General features: G+C 47.5%; 1 protein-coding gene across 2 annotated transcripts in view; it reads right to left on the minus strand.

Moving 5' to 3' along the window:
- Positions 1 to 20,564, minus strand: part of COL6A3 (collagen type VI alpha 3 chain) — an 86,383-nt gene extending 65,819 nt beyond the window's left edge. Inside the window, exons 1-3 of one of the 2 annotated variants that reach the window (XM_084780961.1) lie at positions 20,280 to 20,563; positions 3,347 to 3,462; positions 1,316 to 1,933 (exon numbers count right to left, since the gene is read on the minus strand). In XM_084780961.1, coding sequence (XP_084637087.1) covers positions 1,316 to 1,933; positions 3,347 to 3,434 — 706 coding nt within the window. In that variant the 5' untranslated portion in view covers positions 3,435 to 3,462; positions 20,280 to 20,563. Of the gene's footprint in view, positions 1 to 1,315; positions 1,934 to 3,346; positions 3,463 to 20,279 lie in introns of both variants that reach the window. The other variant, XM_084780960.1, reaches the window with a different exon arrangement.
- Between the last annotated feature and the right edge of the window lie 371 nt (positions 20,565 to 20,935).

Consider the following 20,935-nt stretch of genomic DNA (forward strand, 5'->3'; position numbering starts at 1 on the left):
CAATTCCCTCTTTCAAAACTCCCAACCTGGGAGTTCTTTCGATTCTGAACATACCTGAGGAGTTTGAAGAAAGCTGGGAGGGCCCACTGGTGGAGGTGTCCCCTGACCCTGGCTGGCAAGCTCTGCTTTTTGGTGGGCATTGCTGCAAGTCATCAAGTCATTCCCTAAGGACTGTGGGAGTCCCTATCATATCGCTGCATTCGTTGTTCCAGACAGCTCCCATTCCGATGCTCCCCTCCTCCAGCCGTGCCTACTCCGCCCAGCTTCTCTCCGCCCCACCCCAGAAACCTAAGGATGCAGAGTCTTTCTCTCGTGGAGGACACATGAGTCTCTCCCAACATGCTCCCCTACTCCCCACCCACTGCCCCAGGAACTCCCTCCTTCCCACTTGTTTCAGCGTCTTGTGTTCTAGCACGGGGTGCCCCACCCCCACCCATGGCTAATGAGGAAGGTCAGGCCTGGCTACTAGACAAGATGGCGGCTGAGCGGTAGAATTTACATTCGTGTCACATTCCCTCCTTCTCAGTCTTTTGGGCACTTATCAACGGAAGGAAAACCAATAGGCTTGATGGACAGATGTAGCGACTCTCCAGTCTTGGGGTCTTCCTGTCTCATGGTGTGATGTTAATGTACCATGTGACAGCCACCTGCTGTTGTATATTCCAGGGGTTACCATGAGTAGGGCATTTAGAGTAGAAATTAGAATTAAAGAAGTCTCAGTAGTTATAGTCACAGGGCACAGAAGGCACAATAGTTAGGACCCCAGGCAGGGACACCATGGCTCAACACTGGCTGCTTCCCTACCCTCTAGCATTCAGTTTCTTTTAAAAAAAGAAAAAAAAACCTTGGACCACATCACAGATCAGACTCTGTGTCCCAAGATTCGGTCAAGTCTTTAAAATAAGTTCCTCCAAGCAGAATAGAAGAGCATCCCACCGTTTACCAGACACAAACATGGGTTTTCTCTCCTCATCCAGCCCTGGGCTTCCTGGTGCTCTCTGTTCCTAGGGGGATGCCCGCCCATCCAAGGAAGGCTTTCTTCCTAAGGAAGTAAACTAATTCTGGGGTCATATAAGAATGTGGGTCTTAAAGTTCAAATGTTGGCTGTTTCAGAAACCTTCTCTCGGGTACAGGCAGAGGCTGCGTTTGAAGGAGACTGAAGAAGCGTAGTCACGCCTTTGTTTTTAAGTTTGAGAACATCTCTTCCCTAAGTCCCCAGCATCTCTTACGCACTATGGTGCTTCAGGCTAATATTTGCTAAGCTCGCAGCCACAGAGCAGCAGAGCAGGGAGCAGCCTGGCAGTGAAGACATTACCTGTGATGTCTTTAAGGCTTTCCATGTCCCCAGCCCTCTCTGGATTCACAGAAGAGCGTATACAGGACACTAAATTCCCTACTATGTCGTGCAGTGAGGTAACGTTCTCTAGGTTGAAAACATGCATACTGAGCGGGTCACTCGCTATTTCCCTTAAGGCTGTTTCGTCTGCATCCTCAACTCCAACTGCAAACACGTTAACGTCCGCAGACTTAAGTTCCGCTGAGGGCAGAGCGAAGCCGTCCTCCGATTGTCCGTCAGTTAATACTACGATAACCTGAGGGACTCCGTCAGCAGCCCGGCTTCCAGAGGCCTCCGTGAGGTGGCTGTGAATTATGTATTCTAATCCTTTTCCAGTTTGATTGCTTCCCCCAATGTAAGACATGTTCAAAATATGAGAAAGGACTTCTTGTTTAGTGTGGTACGTATTTAACAGGAACTCGGTATGTGGGTTTCCGTTGAGCCGGACCAGAGCAAAATGGAAATCATTGTCTCCCACAGCTAAAGACTCTACAACATCAGACAGAAACTCTTGAACAAGCAGGAAACGGTCCTTCCCAGCACTCCAAGAGGAATCCACTAGAAACACTATGTCAGCAGCCGCACCATTTTTGACATCTTCAAAAAAAGACATTGGTTCAGGTTTTTCTACTGACTCAGACAATAACCTCTTGCCAATGCAGCTCTTCCTAAATAAGCTGCTGATATCAAATAAGTCCCACCCCGGGTGCAAGGAGGACAGGTAGGAGGACTTACCTGTGGAGCAGGGCCAAGAAAGAGGCCCCCTCCCCTGCTATACCCAGCAATCGCCCAAGTTCCATGCTGAGTAGGCCCCAAGTCAGGGGCCAGCAGAATATTCCAGAATAGGAGAAACAAGCCTGGGTGACTCAGAGCTGAGGCATGACTGTTTATGACAACTTGACCCGACCCCCACCCCATATCCACCAGACCAGACCAAAAGGATCCTTTGTCATCAGTAAACAACTATCATTAGCAACTCGCTTTTGAGTGTCGGGTAGAAAATGACCTCAACAGGGATATAAGGAGCCCACTGGTGCTTGGTGAGCTCACCCCCAACCCACCAGGCTTTGAGAAACTAGCAAGAAATGTATAATGTAACAGGAAGCTTTACATGTGGAAAAAACATGGATATTTAGAGAGAGAAGTCTTGTTTCTCTTGGATTTTTGAACGTGACGAAGAGCTCTCAAACCAGTTACTACATGTTTCCAGAGCAAAGCAGCCTGGCTATACTCTGAGCAGTATTGTGCTTGGTCAAACATGACCAGTTTCCCCTCAAGTACAGGAACGCTGGGGCCAGGCCAGTGGAGGCCCTGGGACAGAACTTCAGAAGCTGCAGCCACGCTACCTCGGAAACTCTACTTACCTGGGGTCTACATGAAAGACCCTAAGCCTTGCTGCTCTCCCACTGAGGCAGGCTAATGTCCCCTCTATCTAAGGAACCCAGACTTGTAGAGAGGCCTGTTGAAGGCCCAGTGGCCTGGGCAATGACAGACCCAGTGAAGGGCTTCTGGTTCCAACATAGGAAGCTTATCTTGTTGCCTTAAAACTCCGAGAGCAAATTCTCAATACAGCTAGCATGGCCTGCTTCTTAAAGTTGATTAGGGAAACATCTTCTTTAAAGATACAATGGTTCCATGTGGGCTGTTTTTGTTTGCTTGCTTGCTTTTTTCTTGTTTTAAGGAAAGAATTTTTATCACAATTATCAGTGCCAGGGATGTGGGAAAGTCTCCTAGATGTTGAGCCTCAGGCATAGAGACTCTGCTCAGACCCAGTGTGAGGATAATTCTGTTCCCAAGCAACTTGGGGGTTTGAAGCTTGGGTTTTATCAGGGAAAAGATCACCTTGCCTTGGAAACAGTATCTGAAAGGCCTGCGAAATCCGTCCACGCACTACCCTGACTCTCAACAGATCCAGGCCCTGTGTCAAGATCTGGTGGCTTGGTCTAGACTCAAACAATGCTTGGTTGTTGCTGTTGTTGTTGTTGTTGTTTTAACAAAATTAAACCTTACCTGATTGCTGTTGGGCATGAGTCATGGCCAGGCTTGAGAGGAGGAGGCTAAAGATGGCCACGAGGGGCAAATGCCGGTGTTTCCTCATTTTGAATGTCTAAGCACCAAGTATGAACCTAAAAGAAAAGACAGGGCAAACAGAATGGTCAGGTTTTAGCTCCCATACTGCAAAATTTTCCAAAATCTTTTTTTTTTCATGTGTTTTTTAGACTTCTAGACAGGCTTTGTGTGTGATTAGTGTTTGAACCAGCACCAAGTGGATAGATGAAAAATAAGCAGGCAGGCAGGCAGGGAGACACAGACAGACACATTACATGTCACATAATGACATTCAGTTGGCAAAACCCCTGTAAGCAGTAGTGGTCCCTCAAGGCTTATTACCTAGCAATATTACAATTGTACCCAATACAATTCTCAATGAGTCTCCACTTCTAAGTGACATATGACTACAACACACACACACACACACACACACACACACACACACACACACACACTTGCCTTGTGGTGCAGGCCTATAGTCTTGGCTACTACAGACTGAAGTAGAAAGATTACACATTTACAAATACAAGGACCGTCTGATCTATAGAACGAGTTCAAGGCCAACCTGAACAAGTCACTGAGACCCTTGTCAAAATAAAAAGTGACAAGGGAGTTGGAGCTATAGCTTGGCTAGAAAACATTTGTCTAATGAGTGGGAGGCCCTTGGTTCAGTCCTGTCTTCTACAAACAAGTTGGATGTCAAGAAGGGGAGATTAAAAAACAAAAGGCGGTAGATGGAGTTCTTACCAAGGGACCACAGACCTATTATTTATTTTATTATATATGTGTGTGTGCCTGAGTCTGTGTGTGTGTGTGTGTGTGTGTGTGTGTGTGTGTGTGTGTGTAAGTGTATATGTGTACCATGTGCATGCAGGAGCCCCTGGAAGGCAGTGAAGTTACAGATAGTTGTGAGCCCTGTGTAGGTTCTGGGAATGGAAGCCTCATCCTCTGCAGGAGCAGTGATTGCTCTTAGCCATGCAGCCATTTCTCCAGCCCCAGGACCACATACTCCTGCAAATAACAAGACACAGATCTCCCTGTGGTGGGGAAGCTCGCTTACTAACTGGACGTTTTTTGGGTTTGTTTGGTTTTTTTTTTTTTTTTTTTTAGGTTGAGGACAACTTTATTAGAGCTTGAGAGAAGACAACAACAACAGAGCTTGCAAGCTGTGAATCTCAGCAGATGCCAGGAGAAGGAAAATGAAGACGAGGAAAAGAGAAAGCCATACTGTTTGCAGTGGCCATGGCCAAGCATCCACCTGGCAAGAGGAGCTGGGGCTTAGCCCTTGGCTAGTATCCAAAAAGGGGACCCAGGCAAGTTTAAAAAAAAAACAATAAAGTGTTATCCCTTTCTGAATCCAAACTGAGAAGAGCAGGTCAGGGTTTCAGTGTTCTCTATACTACAGTGCTCTCTTTGCTGCAAGCCTCTGCACTGAGCTGAGAGGCTTCTGGGAAGGGAACATGCACAACCTCATTATAAACCCTGCCCTGCCCCCATCTCTGGCTGCCATTCCCAAACACAGTGTGGAAGGTGTAGTTCTATTTTCTACCTTCAGAGGGATCCCAGCACAATCTGAAACATTCTTTCCTCATTCCAGTTACTATGTAATGAGCTAAGTGGGTACCCTCTTAAGAAAAGTAGTGTCAACTGACCCTGTAGGCGGGAATCTCTTACTCCAATGACTGCGTACATCAACCACACACAGGAACTATATGACTAAATTTTTTCCAAATTGAGGCAGGCAGCAATTTGAAGACAGCATGCTCCCAAGAGAGAGTAAAGGGCTCACCTGCATAGAGGGCACCAGGCGCAGAGGGAGCACCCCTTTCTTGACCGGGGTTGGGGGTGGGGCAGGGGGGGATAGGCTCTGCCTAGCTGAAGGCAGTGAGGTCTTTGTCCAACTCTGCCTTTTCCTCCCTTGCTTAGCCAGAGCTCTCCCTGCCATGTGCCAACCTCCAATCTCATCGTCATCGAACCAGCCCAAGGAGATTCAGTTTGCATGATGATGAAGCCGGAGCTGAGGGCAGAGTGCCAATGTTGCAGGGGATAGTGTGGTGCACTGTGTATTCAGATGCTGGTTGCAGTGCCCCGAGATCTGGTAGCAGTCCGGATGTGGATACTGCCATAATAGTTGATCAGTGTTGTGTAAACGTTGCTCCCCAATTATCCCTGATTGGGTAATAAAGAAGCTGAGAGCCTATAGCTGAGTGAGAGATGACAGAGAGGCTGGACCTCAGTTCCCAGTTGAGGAGTCTCAGGCAGGGACCATGAAGGAGAGAGAAGAAGGAAGAAGAGGGAGGGAAAGGATGTAGCCAGGAGGACTGACCTGATGGAGCAGAAGCAGCCCAGGTGGGAGTAACAGGGCAAGTAACTCAGGGCATAGGGCTGGGTGTAGCCAGAATGGCTTAGAGGGTTAGAAGAGATGACTCTGCCCAGCTCTCGTGCTTTAAAGCTTGTTGAATAAACCTAATAGGTCTACATATCAATTTGGGAGCAAGAACAGGTGATAAGAAAAGCCCCAAACTATACCATGTATTTCAACAATTGGGGTCCCACCACACAAAATGTTAAGTAGCCCATGTCATCAGGCCTGCCAACCCCTCCTCTTCCTCAACAATAAATCAACTTGCGGAGGGGGGACAGAATGGAGTCTTCCTCAAGACTCCTCCCCAGAGCTGCTTGGGTGTTCCCATGCAGTGAGCTCTCCTTACCCACTCGCCCCCCCTTCCCTATGACCTGAGGCACTGATTCCTGACATTGGAGACCCATGGCCTTTGATGGTGGGACTCAGCCATGTGAGCTAATGAGAAGGCTGGAAGGTGCAGGTGACCAAGGGGAGGTCTTCACAGAGGTCCCAGGGGAGGGATCAAAGCCAATAATGCCATGAATATTGGTTCAGATTCTCACTTGTTTTTCTTTTGTACCGAGTTTGAAAACACGTTGATACTGGGACCCATCTAAAGCAGTCAGCCTGTGGCTAAAGGGGAAAGTCCGTCTGGTTTAAGAAACTGAAAATCATTTAACCTAGGGATATTGGGCTTAACTTCATAATTTATGTTTCACTATTAGGGTTTTGTGGGGGGATTTTTGTTTGTTTATTTGTTTGTTTTGGGTTTGGGCTGGTTTGAGTTGGCTTTTTTTGTTTTTTGTTTTTTGTTTGGTTTGGTTTAGTTTTTTGTTTTGCTTTTTTTTTTCTTGTTGTTGGTGGTAGTGGGGTTATTTTTGTGTTTGGTTTGGTTTGGTTTGGTAGACAGGGTTTCTCTGTGTAGCCTTGGCTGTCTTGGACTCACTTTGTAGACCAGGCTGGCCTCAAACTCGCAGTGATCCACCTGCCTCTACCTCCCGAGTACTGGGATTAAAGGCATGCACCAGCAGGGCCAGCTCTCACTATTAGGGTTTTAATTGGCAAAAGAAATTCTTCTAGTGAATTAAAACTCTACCTAAATACACTTCATATCAACATGAGTGATATTCCAGGGCCTCTATACCCATCTCCTCTCTCTCTCTCTCTCTCTCTCTCTCTCTCTCTCTATCTATCTATCTATCTATCTATCTCTATCTCTATCTCTCTGGCCTTCAAGTACATGTCAAATTTTTAAATCTGTTTTTATCTTATTATATAAAAACTCCAAATAATTGTAAATTGTTTCTATATGCCCTGTCTCAGGGATGGTCTGAGTCTGCATATGTCGGGAAGTAAGAAAGGAAGGCAGAGTGAGTGGTTAGCGCAAAAGCCTCCGTCATTGTACAGTTAGAAGAAGATTCTGGGAGACCTGGAAGGTGTGAGGGCAGGAGCATACCAGAAATGGAAGAACCTGGAATAATCAGTTAAGTTTCCAGAAATGCACAGCCTACCAAGACCACATCAAAAACAATAAAACCTCCAAGCTGACATAGCTACTGTGGAATTTGAGTCCGCAGCCAAACCCTCTTGAAAGCAATGCTTGGGAGGGGGTGCCTGCACTGGGAAACCCCATTAAATTCTAAAGAATTAACCCAAGTTCTGCCCAAGCCCTCCCCCAGAAACACTGAGGAAGAAGCAACACTTCCAGGCTCATTTCATATAGCCAGGCTTATATCTTGAAACAAGAATAAGAAAAGATACTTCCAGAAAAGAAAACTACTGTCAATATTCCTGACAAATAATGATGCAAACGCACTCAGCCAAATTCTAGAAAGCCAAACTCAAAAGCAGCTTAAAATGAAGACACTCCATTACCAAGTGGGATTGTTCCTGGAATGCAAAGATGGTGCAAAACATGAGAGAGGGGGATAGATGGGAGACATCCCATAATCATCTGTTAATACAGAGAAGTCACTTGACAAACTTTAACACATTGTCATGATATAGATAAATAAAATAAACCAATCAACACACTAGGACTTGAAGGAAACCACTGCACAATAAGGATAATATCCAAAACCCCTCAGCAAGCATCCCAGTCAATAAGAAAAATAAATTTAAATGTGCCTGTTTTGGGGCGGGGGCATGCTCAGAGATGGAGCGCTTGCTTGACGCATGGGAGATCCGAGATTCCATCTCCACACAACAAAAAGGACATGGCTGAAAATGGAGAGCTTTTCTGAATATGACTGTGCCTTCTCCCTCCCTTCTTTTTAAGAGAAAATAAAAAGTCCAATTAGACAAGAAAGGGAAACTAAATGCATTCGAATTGAAAGGGGAAAAGTTAAGCCATTTTTACATGTGCAGTGAAAACTGGTGTCCACAAGCAAAGGACAGAAGCTGGACCATGACCTCAGGCCACATTCAAAAATCAACTAAAAATGTATGAAAGAGCTAGCTGGAGAACTGGAGAGCTGGCTCAGTCCGTTAAAGCTCATGCCACCAAGCCTGACAACCCAGATGTGACCCCTGGAACCCACATGGTGGAAGGAAGGAACTAACCCTTTCAAGTTGTCGTCTGACCTACACACACACACACACACACACACACACACACACACACACGCACGCACGCACACACACACCAACAGCAAAAGAAACAAGTGCATGACTCCCTCACATGAGATACCTCATGTAACCAGACTCTGAAGGGAAGGGAAGACTCTTCCCTGCTCAGTGGCTACAAGATCAAAAACATCTAGAGATCTGTGGTACAAGGCACATACAGCTAATGCTGTTGCACGGTGTACCTAAACACAGTTAAGACGTACACTTTCAATGTTGGCAACAACAAAATGAGTAAACAAATGAGAAAAATAAGGCAATAAATATGACGTCCAGTTTTTGTTTATTTATTTGCTTACTTACTCGGGGTCGGGGGGTAGGGGGAACACAGGTGTGCCACAAGCGTGCATGTCGGAGAACAACACGGCGGAGTTGGTTCTCTCATTCCAACATGTGGGTCCTGGGAATCAAACTGAGGTTATCAAACTGGGTGGCAAGTCCTCTCACCTGCTCCACTGCCCATTTTTAAAAGCATGGATGATGATGATGCACCCCTAAAATCAGTTATTAGTTAACAAACGATATAAATATGGAAGATCTTAGAGGGTCATAGACTTTGAGGCTGAAGGTGGAAACAACTTATGTGTCTGTGTCCCAGTGTTCAAATAACACCATGGTTGCTTCTGGTTGTACCTAACACCTGGCAAGGAAGGAAAGCATGTAGCAACAAATTGATGAGGTTTGGGTGGGGGGAATGGTGTGAGTTTTACGAAAGTAAGAATCTGGTGTGGGGGCCTGGAGAGATAGCTCAGAAGTTAAGAGCACTGACTGCTCTTCCAAAGGTCCTGAGTTCAATTCCCAGCAACTACATAGTGGTTCACAACCATCTATAATGAGATCTAATGCCTTATTCTGGTGTGCAGGTATATATACAGGCAGAGCACTGTGTAATAATAAAATAAATCTCAAAAAAAATAATAATCTGGTGTGAGACTTCACACCTGTTACAAGGGTTACATCTCCCCTGACTGGTTCCTTAGCATGGCGCAGACTCTGGCTAAGGCTAAACTTTGTCCATCTGAACCTGACCTTCCTCTCGCAGGCTCTGCTCTGTCCTGTGGCCCATCCCTGTCAGCTTCTCATCAAACACAAAGCGTGCATTTTCCCAAATGACATGGTCCCATGGCCCCAAAATTGCCACTAGGAGACTCACGGCAGAAGATGCTGTGGCCAACCATTTGGTGATGGAGCTTTGCTAGGAATGAGGAGAAGGTAAAACAGGTGCCAAATTCCAGAGGTGGGGATTAAGAGAGAAAAGAGCAAAGTGGATGCTTAGAACACCTGCAGCTCATCCAGGAATTTGTCCTTGAGCCTCCAACCTGGGGCCAAGGCCAGGCTTAGAGAGGAATGGGACACAGCACGGGCTGGGGTATGCCATGCCCAAACATAAAACCGTAATCAAGAGACTCTGTTCCCAGACCCATCAGGGTTTGGATTTCCAAGCAAAGTCCATAGTGAGTATCAACTGTGACTCAAAACCAGTCCTGTGCCGCATTTTTCAGGAACTGAGCTCAGCTGCCACCAAACTGCCTGTAAATACAACTTCATCTTGTCAACATGTCAACATGTCAACACTGAGAAGGAGGCACGGTTCTATAACGGCTTCCGGGAAAGCTGTCCACACATTTCTCTCTGAAATGAAGTCAGATTGTGGCGACACTACAAATGCCCAGTCCCATTTTCTTGGCTTTACACGGTCAACGCCTGTTTGACACAGAAACTCACAAGTCCAAAGAGCAATCAGCAGCGTTCAGTGCTGTGGCTCCACAGGGTGCCCAAGTCTTGATGCAGCCTCAGTGGCTGTAGTGGGGTACTGCCCACAGCCCAGTGTATAACCCACTGCTGACTGGCTGGTCTCCTTCTCTCTATGCCACTGCCTCAGCTCTGTCTCTTCACTCTATAGAACACTGCCAATCCCATGTTTCACCCTAGAAACCTTCTAGACATTTCTACCCCTCTAGATCATTCTATGATGTGCACTCAAGGACAACACAAAAGGACACTGCACAGGCTGTTCTTTAGTTGGTAATCGGACATTTGATGGAGAATCTGCGTCCTTCTGGATCCTCTCCAGGAATATCGTCTGTTCTTCCAGAGTCACTAATGGCTTTGCACTTAACCTAGAGCAGTATTTTAAAGTTGGATCGACATGTGCAAAAGCCTGTAACTCTCCCACAACTGAGCACAAAACTGCACCGCTAAAAGTGCTACGACCCAGGGGCAAGGTCCATTCTTTTGTGACTCTAAATTCCGCTGTGCCACTGCCTGCCACCACCTTCCATCAAAGTTTTAAGCATCGTGACTTCAATTAAAAGATGTCCATGCAGATCTTCTAGCAATCCAGTTCAAGTATTTGAAATATTTAATTAATGCAGGAAACGGGTGACTTTAAGTAGCAGTGTGTGTGTGTGTGTGTGTGTGTGTGTGTGTGTGTGTGTGCTTCCAGGAATCCTATCTCTGCCTCCCAGAGCCAAGGTGACAGGTGTGCCCAGCCACACCTAGCTTTTTATTCTAGTTTTGGGTAAAGCTTCGTCTTCAAGCTTGCAAAGCAAGGACTTAACTAGCTGAGCCATCGCCTCTTCCTTCAAGTAGCATTTTGTGGGAGAGTTTGGATCCAAGGATTTCCTAGCACCTTGCTATGAGGCAGTAGGCTGTGGGATGCATGGAAGGAAAGGTAGGGCCTGAGGAGAGGCCTGTCTGACCACTGTTGAGTCTGAGTTGAGGACAGGAAATGCTGCGATGCTTCTGCAAACCACATGGACAGAGAGGTCAGTGTGGGTGAGTCATGCGGAGTAGTTTGGCTAATGAGCCCCCTACACAGGGGACTCCTTTGAATCCATTAATTCTGCCATGTGGCAGTCACATAATGAGTCACCCTGGAGCAACTCCTAGCCTTCGGTGCTCCCTAAGATCTAAGTGGCAATGCTATAACTCTGTAAAGATTTTTTGAAGCCACCAGCTAATTGGGCTTCTCTAAGGAAATGGCACTCATGTTATGTAAACGACCTGAGCCAAGATGTTCATTTTCTCAGCATTCATCTCGGAAGAAGAGCTCCCTAGGTACCAGTGGCTCAGCGGGACAAAATAAACACAGCCCAAATACGAGTTATTTTTCTCAGACTCCATCCAGGTGTTGAGGGAGAGGTGAGGATAGGAGCATCCCCTTCTGCTCTGAGAAGCAGGTCAGGAGCTGAGGGCCTGGGTCGATGTGCCAGTGAGGGTTTACTAGTGATCCCCAGGTGTGAGGTGTGAGGTTGAAAAGAGATTGTCTCCATGGTTCACTGACAGGAAATCAAGACACTAGGATGTAAGGCACCTCACAGTAGAATTAGCAGTAAATGAAAACATTCATAAATATTCAGCCTCAGGCTCGGAGCCCCTACGTCGTGTGCCTCCTCAGGATGATGGCAGAAGCACTCGTGGGAAAGGCAGCTTTCATCTCCGTCTCACTAACCTAGATGTCAAACACCATCTTCCCAGATGATGGCCTGGGCTGTCCATCTTAATGAAGAGGACTAGAGATAGCCACGCCCCCTTATTCTCCCACCACCTTCCTCATCAGGGAGGAGAGAGAAGTACGCACTGGGCAGAAGACCGAGCCACTGGTTTCTGTCTTAGAGGCAGGATTTCTCACCTCCTTCCAGATGAGCAAAGGTGATTTGCAAACGCCACATAGACAAAATAAGATAGGGTTAGCATCCAGACTCAAGCCCACGGCTCCCAGGAAGGGATGGAGCCCAGGAAATGGTGCGGGCCAGGCAGGCTTTGGCAGGGACCTCCAGGAAACTCCCTGGGTGGGGGAAAGACAGACATCCTTGGTGTTGGTGAATGTCTGGCTCTGTTCTCGCACTAGGAAAACATAAAAGTCAGACTTGGCCACTTGGGACCCTAGTGCTGGGCGGGGTGGGCTGTCCTTTGTCACAGACTCTGTGCCCTCAAGGCGACAGACTCAAAAACCCAAGTACATTATTAACCGTGTCCTAGGCTTGCTGCTTAGCACGTCTATGCCCTGTATTTCACTGACTCTTTCTCGCAACGTTGAGGTGTCTCGTCTGTGTGGTTGCTGCCCACTTGAAGTTCCAGGAGACTCCTTTCATTGTCAAAGTCTGTATTGCACAGACTTTCCCAGGCCATTTTGCAACTCTGTGAAATTAGTTTCATTAAGCGTCCTCAAAAGCGTTTTCATTTCCCATGTCTGGGAATCTTTTTTTAAGAAACACACACACACACACACACACACACACACACACACACACACACATGCACACAAGGAAACAATTTTGAAACAAAGACTTAAATGCATCCAGAACTCCGATTTTGAAGTCTTTCATTTGATTTGTCTCCAGGCACAGCTTTAAAAAAAAAAAAAACCAGGCCACTCTCCTATGGCGTTCTGGGGCCTCTATTAACACCTCACTGTCCTGCTTAAACTGGGGCCAGAGCCATCACCAAAAGCCACAGCAAGAGCCTATGTACACCCACCTCCTATCCCCCCCCCCCCACTAAGGAATGAAATCTCAAATTTTAGCACGGTTAGGGTGCTTACTAATTTTGCCTTTACCGCCCTCTTTTCCAGACTTTCAAGAGTCAAAGTGGGGGCTGGAGGGGTAGCTCAGCAGTTAAAAGGGTGCCCTGTTCTTGTAGAGGACCCAAGTTCTGTTCCCCCCACCCATATCATGCAGCTCAGGAAGAGGCCTGAAATTCTAGGTCCTGAGAGAGATCCAATACCCTCTGCTGGTGTCTGTGGGTCATGTGCACTAAAATAATTAAAAATCTTTTTAGGATTAACTAATCTAATTTAAGATTTTTCATTTTAAGATTAGTAATCAGTTAATCTTATTAATTAAAATCTCTCTCTTTTAGGTGTGCGTGCGTGCGTGCGTGCGTGCGTGTGTGTGTGTTCTGAAACAGGGTTTCTCTATGAAACCCTGACTGTCCTGGAACTTGCTCGTCAGACTCTGAGACCTGCTTGCATTGGGCTACTGGCATGCACTACCATGGTGCATGTGGTACTGCTAGTTAGTGACTCAAAGTAAGAACAACTCGGGTTCTGTGCATGCTAAGTAAGCATTTTACTAACTGAACTGCATGTATCCCTGGCTTCTAAATGCTGTGTGTGTGTGTGTGTGTGTGTGTGTGTGTGTGTGTGTGTGTGTGTGTGTTTCTTTGCTTGGTTGGTTTGGGGGATTGTTTTTTTTTTTTGAGACAGAGTTTCTCTGTGTATCCTTAGCTGTCCTGGACCTCGCTCTGTAGACCAGTCTGGCCTCAATCTCAGAGATCCACCTGCCTCTGTCTCTCTGAGTGCTGGGCTTAAAGATGTGTGCCAGCATCACTGGCCATAAAAAGGAATCTTTAAGAATTGACGTGTCGGGCTGGAGAGATGGCTCAGTGGTTAAGAGCACTGGCTGCTCATCCAGAGGTCCTGAGTTCAATTCCCAGCAACCAAATGTTGGTTCACAACTATCTAGAACAGAATCTGATGCCTTTTTCTGGCACGCAGGTGTACATGCAGAGCATTTGTACATAAAGTATAAATAAATAAAATTTAAAAAAAATAAGAATCGACTTGTCTGGTTCTCTCCTTTTCCCTCACATTTCCCTCTTTCCTTCATTGCAAAGATCCTATGGAGAGACCTAAGAGACGAAGATAGCACTGTTTAACACAACTTTGCAGAAATCTTCAAAGGTGAATGATTTGGAACACACACACGCACTCAAGAAAAAATGTAGTCTTTCATTTGCTTTACAAGTATGGCCTTGCATTTCTGTTCTGTGACAATGCTCAACAATAGCCATTTGAATCTGCGTCTTTTCCTGCGGCTGCAAATTCTTTCACCATTTCTGATTGTATCTAAGCACGCATGAGCAAACACCCTCCTTCTCACCTGCCAGCACTGGGGAGAATTGTGTCCTCCTAGTGGGACCTAGATGCTCAGCAGCCATCGTAGGGTGCTACCAAGAGGTGACCAAGAGAGGGTGTGGCCACCTCTAACAGCTAGCCCTCTGAGGAGAAGACTGGCAGCCCCCCCAGACACATGCTAAGTCCCTCAGAGGTTACCTCATTTCCTTGTCTGGAAGCAGCACTTGGGAGGCGGAGGGAAGAACTTCAAGAGTTCGAGGCCAGCTAGCTACATAGGGAGTTTGAGGCCATCCTGAGGCTACAGGAGTCCCTGTCACTAAAAGAGGAGGCAGGAGCAAACTCCAGATTAATTGTCCAGATCTTTAGAAATGGACTTTAAAATATATTCCTGAAGTCCAAGGAAATAGCCATGAAGTGAAAAGAGGCCACCATGACACATAAAAGGCATTCTAAGATCTGAACTGCATGGCGTCCAGATGAGACCCTGCACCGTTAATCCAGCTAATTATAACCGTTAGGCAGAGACTGGCTGGGGCTTAACATTCGTGGAGAGGGCCTGCTCCAAAATGCTTCACAAGCAATTATACAAGCAGCCACTCCTTTCCAACCCACTACACAGGCCGCAGTTGGATCGAGCTCGCAGCACGTCCCACGTTTATCCCATTTCTTCCTTTCTTGGCAAGGAACTTGAGTTCCACCAGCCTCTCTGAAAACCATGTGTGCCACCGCAGATTTATGAGAGCTAGTAGGCTTGGCATTCTCATAGCCTAAGGAAAAGTTAAGCTTTTGCTTGCTTTCAAGGGCAAGAGGAAAACCATCTTTAAGTAGACAGAGACCTTGGATCAGTTTTTCTCCCTCTACTGGTCACCTCCCTCCCCAGGAGTTACTAATTAGGAGTATAACAAGTTAAGTTGTGTGAACCGGCAGGGAGGGACCCCTGGACCACTGTGGTGCATCTGCATCCACTGGGTCTGGCTGAGCAGGGCTCTGACAGCCCACATCCCCTGCAAGGCCATAGGTGGGTTTAAGCCGAGCTGGTTCTAGATGCCAGTGTTGGCTGCTGACTCAACTAGAGAAGATTCCAGAAGTGAAAAAGCCAGCTTCCTGGAATAGTTTCCCCTGAGACCTGAGTCATCTCCAGCTGCTGGTCAATTCTGAAATTAAAGTGACCCGTGAGCTCTTCCTTCTAGCGGGACGATTCCCAAAGTGCTGGGGCTGCAGAAACTGGGGGTACAGCGCACACCAGGGGAGTCTACAGGGACGGAGAGGCTTTCCCTGGCCACTTCCACCTCACCAACACCTCCCAATATACCATGCTTTATTATTCAACATTAAGGAGTAGAGAGGATGGGGCCAGGCTAGGCACAGCTAGACCTTCCAAGTGCCGTGCCTCTGGATGGTGGCTTCACAACCTGTACTGCATTTGTCACATTTCTCAACTTCTTCAAATGTTCAGATTTTTTTTTTTTGAGACAGTTTCATGTGGGTAGCCCAGCCTGGCCTAAAACTCACTTTGTAGCCAAGACCAGCCTTGAATTTCTGTTCCTTCTGCCTCTACCTTCCAAATGCTGGGATTATAACATGCATCAGCACTTCGAGATTATGGGGTGCTGGGAACCAAGTACTCTCCTTACTGAGCTAGATCCCAGACCCCCCCAAAGTTCTGAAAGCAGTGGAGATTCCTTGGCCACACCAACTCCAAAGAAAAACCTGGAAGACACAAAATGCCTTTCTTCCCACAGCGCTTCTTGAGACGACTGTACCCCCATCCTATCTCCACGCCTGGGTCTGGGTGTGTGCTTGGTGGAATCCGTCAGACAGGTGCAGAGCACTGGGTTGGGGGGAGAGGGAGGGGCTGGCCTTATGACTCCTCCTAACACTGTGGCCACATACCAGCAGTTAGCCTCTCTGAGTAACACGTGCCACGTTCCCAAAGGGTATGATGAAAGCATTCGCCAAGATGACGTTCTTTTAATATCTCAATCTCCAAACTGAAGTCATGGTTTTGCCAAGCAGAAGAGCCGAGCCGGCGTCTTCTATGCATTTGTTCCCTCCCCTGATTTTGGAAGCTTAGCAGCCTGAAGCACGGTGTGCCTGATTGACAAGTAAGCCCGACAGCACATTGTGGGGCAACCAGCAGAAGGTAATGGTGCTCTGAGACAGAATGCAGTGCCTTGGGTCCTCTCAGATAAATTATAAGTCAGAGTCACCAATGTATTTCAATCAAGAAATATTTTTAAGGTGGGATGTTTGTGTGAATTTCTTTCAAATATTGCTTGGGTGGTGGGGAGAGTAGCAAAGGGCGGGTTATGCACACTGTAAGAGCTACTGAGCCAGCAGATTTTAATCCCTCTTTCAGTGTTGAAATAAGAGATTATGCAGTGTGTATACAGGCATGCTTTTTGGTGCTCTCTGTGGAAGCTTTCGTGATTTAAATTCAGGCCACACGAGTTTCCTTTCAATTTTCCCAATTGCCCCAGGTGCTCTGGACACAAAAAACATGGAGAGCATGCTGTACGAAAGTGGAACTCGATTTCCATATGCTCATACACAAGCAAGGAAGACAAATGGAATTTCAAATACATGCCCACCATAGAGACTGTTCTGAAGCCGCTGTAGGCCTGTCCTAACTGCCACCCACAAGCTGGGGTGTTTCAGGAGCCCTGAAACCCCACCCTGGAAACACCAGGAACTTGGATTTTCCTGGCGCACAGCAGGATACACCGCCCTCTAGAGACAAGAGACCAGAAAACAGTCCCAGAAGCAGCTATGCGCTCACTCAAACTTGCTTTCCCAAAACCGACCTGTGCGACTGGCAAGCGTTAAAAAGCAACAATTTTGAAAGCTAACATAACTAATTCCTAAAGAAGGCCTCTCTTTTTAAAAGCCAGGACCTAGTGTGTGTTCCCCAGCGACAACATGATCTAGATGGCAGTGGCTTTTATTGAGCGATATCTCTTGGTGTTTCCACCGCGAGCAGCACAAAGGAGCTTTATCTAGAAGTGGGAGAACTGAGAGAACCCATCCTCATTGACTTAAACATCATGTTACAGGACCTGAAACAGGACTGAATAGACAGCTCGGCAGTTAAGAGCGCTCACCGCTCTGTCAGAGGACCTGAGTTGAGTTCCCAACACCCATGTCAGGGTGCCCTCAACTGTCTGCAAGCCCAGCTCCAGAGGGAGCCAAACACCTCTGGCCACTCAGACACGGGGCACTCAGATTCATACCCACACAAGGGCACACACATGCACATGATTCGAAATAATAAAAATAAATATTAACATTTTCAGCATTTTGTGGGTTGGTTTTTTTTTCCCCTAAACTGAGCTACTAACAGGATTTTTAAATGTCAGATCACTCCTCAAGTCATCAACTATTTATGTAGTGGTCGTGTGTTTTTACTGCCTGCCTGCCACAGCCAGGACACCGTGTGCAGATCCTGCCTGTAGGTCAGTGTAGGAAAGCCTCCTCAGTACACAGTGTCTCACTCAGCCCTGGACATCACCAGCCACCCTTCCCCAAAGACACCAAATTCACAGCTTCTTCCACAAAAGAAGTGACAGCAATTTCTTTTTTCTTTTTTTTTTTTTTCTTTTTGCTAACGTTGTTAGCATGCCTGCAAGAACATCTCATGCAACCAAATTGGCAACTCACTAATGAATTTTAAATCCTAAATGTGGAATTTCACAGAAAAGCAGGCGGGGACGCAGACAGCTGCTCTATTTTGGCCACGCTTTCTCCAAGTCACCAAACGTCTGGAAAGAGCACATGAGCCCTGGGTGGTAAACGCCTCCACCCACTCCCAAGGAGGGAGGTGGTCTCAGGAGGAGACTGTGGCCTTGAGCATTATTGGGCTCTGTGGGCTCCACTCTAAAACTAAGGTCAGAGTTCACAGCCCCCAGAGCTGGCTGAACAGAGGAAAGTCTCCTAATTTATGGCCAGTGATAGGTCATGCTGTACTGTAGGAAATCACAAAATGCACTTCCTGTGTTAGCGCAGGGTAAAGCAAAGTGTGGGAGACACAGATGCTTCTTATTCTGAGCCTTGCTTATCTTGCCTCAGATACGTTCCTAGGATCCCAGGCTGGAGGGTCTTCACCCAAATGGAGTGTGGTATAAGGTATATTCTTAGGCCAACCTAAGATACACTCTTAGGCCAACAGATACCTCAGCCACCCCGGGAGGAAGGTACTGCAGCCACACCCTCTAACTCCCAGACTGGAAAAATCCAGGAGAGCCACTCTGTCACCCACCCTGTCCATCTTCCCCACCCAATGTCAACTGAATGGCTTCCCACTGCTGGGAGTGGAGAAAAGAGAAGAGTTCACTTTGTGGCAGCAGGGAGTTCTGCCTGATCAGAGACGCCCACTCCCTCATGCTCAGCAGAACACAGCAGAATGGAGCAAACTTCAGGCTGTCACTGTGAGCGCCCCACTGCCCTCGAGCTGGCCCAGAGTGTAAGACCGGAAGCCGCTCACAGCACCATGCCATCCTCCCTTCTTTGTCTGGGAGTTGTGTATCCTTGTGAAGACTAAGCCCAACTTCCCTACTGCTTTGAATAGAATGTCACCAGAGGGTTGTCCCCTCTGAGGGGATCAATCTATTAGCCCACCCTATATATAGGTACAAACTCATCTAGTGTCCCCCTTAATGCTGGCTCATCAGCCCCATGGCTCCAGCCATGGGAAAGGATGCTGCTGGAAGCCCAGCTACTCAGGTGGCCCTGGCAAGCAATTCAGCATCTCAGAGCCTCTCCCTCCTCACCCATAAAGCCAAGGATGACAGCACTGGAACCTTCCAGCCCAGCAAAGGAGTCAAAAACACCCGTAATATCAGCTACAGCAACCAGCTGGTTCTACATCGTTCTAGGAAGAACAATGTAATTTTTATTTTAAGGGCTTTCCTACATTTCAGCTGCTTGCTGTATTTAGAATAGTATCCCTCTGGGAATCTGGGGACCAACCTCAGGTACCCTGAGTGTCTTCGAAGCTCTAAGACTCTGAGGCTTTCATCTGCAAGCAGCTATGGGTCAGGAGAGAGAAATGGCCTCCTCTGGGGTGTAGTGTACCCACTCATGCTCATAACTGAGGTTTTTTTTTTCTTGAGGTCTATACCAGTCCCTAAGTTGGCCTGGTATAGGCCCTTTTGCAAACTTCATTTTCCTTTACCCACTCTCCAGTACTCCAGTGAACCCTTTTCAATGACCCCACCCTTCCATTGATCCCATTAGTAGCTTGAAATAGGTCCCCTAACAGGCTGGCAGCCATCCACGAACACTTTCCATCCTCAGAGAGAGAAGACCTGAACCCCACCCAGTATCCTCATGGCCAGAGAATAGCCCCTGGGCCTCCCAGTTTGGCACAGGCCTCCCATCTGCACAGCCCAGGCCAGCGCAGCCCTGAGCCTTGCCTTGCCTTGCCTACCGAGAAAGATGCCCTAGTATCAATATCCCTCCTCCTTTCCTCCTGAAGTTCCCTTGAGCACCCCCAAGGACAGATCCTGCACCAGTGACTTCAGATTCCTGAAAAGATGAAGACGCCTTGCTGGTCATGGCTGAGGAGCTCTGGCCCAGCCTTGAGCCTGGCACCAGTATCTCTCCAAACTCAGAAGACAGCCGTTTGCCTGACCAGCCTCTCCACACTCATGAGTATGCCCCTGTCCATGACCCTTGGAGAACCCAGAGAGATCTCAAGGAGATCTCAGGGGTCTACCCCACAGGTTGCCCTATGCTCCCATCAAACAAAGCAGTTGGCCTGGGGAAGAAGAGACAACTTTCCACAAGGCAGAAGGCAGACAGCACTGCAGTCCGGGGGTGCACAGGACACAGGCAGGGACACACAGGACGCTCCCAGCAGCACAATCCTAGACACAGTTGGGCAGCCTTCGGCGGGCTAAAGAAGCCCTGGGGCCACAAAGGAAAGAAAAAGCAGCAGACTCTTCCAGAAACCTAAAATATATACCGAAAACTGGCCGACAGGATGACTGTAAAACTCACTAACTTTCACCTCAGGTTGAAGTGTTTTCTTCATGCCACAGAAGGTAGGGAAAAGACACACTTACCCTGAGCAAACCTGAAAACGCGTGTCTCTGGGCTTCCAGACTCAATCACGCTTCACCAGGATGCATATTTTTCCTCTCTCGCTGAGTCTCCTTTTCTTCCTACAACCCTTCCCAAGCAAGGAAAGGGGGCCCTAGGATCGGAGGACGCAGTCTCCCCTTGCAGTCTTTGCTGGGAGGCAGGAGCCTGGAGAACTGAGCAGCCCTTGGTGAAAGACTGAACTCCAAACTGGACAGGGTCCAGGGGTACAGTCAGGGCTTTCCTCCTGCTCCTCCTCTCCCTCCCACCTCCCTCTCCCTCCTCCCCTGCCTTCTTCTCCTCCTCCTTCTCCTTCCTTCCTCCAGACCCCTCTTCTCCCCTCCCTGCTGTAGGACGGACCCAAACTGTAAATGAAAACCAGACCCCGGGCTCTGTTGCTTCTGGCCTCTTCTGCAGGCTGATGTCACCTATGAATGCCGTCTTTGCCCTACAAGCATTTAGCTGGACTGCTGCAAACTCCAACTCTAAGAGGGAAAAAAGAAAGAAAGAAAGAAAGAAAGAAAGAGAGAAAGAAAGAAAGAGAGAGAGAGAGAAATTGACCATGAGCTAGAAGGAATTATAATGTTCAATCATTGGTTACTGAAATAAAAATAAAGTGTGGTAAAGGTGAGAATCTGAA

This window comes from Acomys minous, assembly GCF_964271855.1.
Source record: "Acomys minous genome assembly, chromosome: 4".
NCBI classification, from domain to species: Eukaryota; Metazoa; Chordata; class Mammalia; order Rodentia; family Muridae; genus Acomys; species Acomys minous.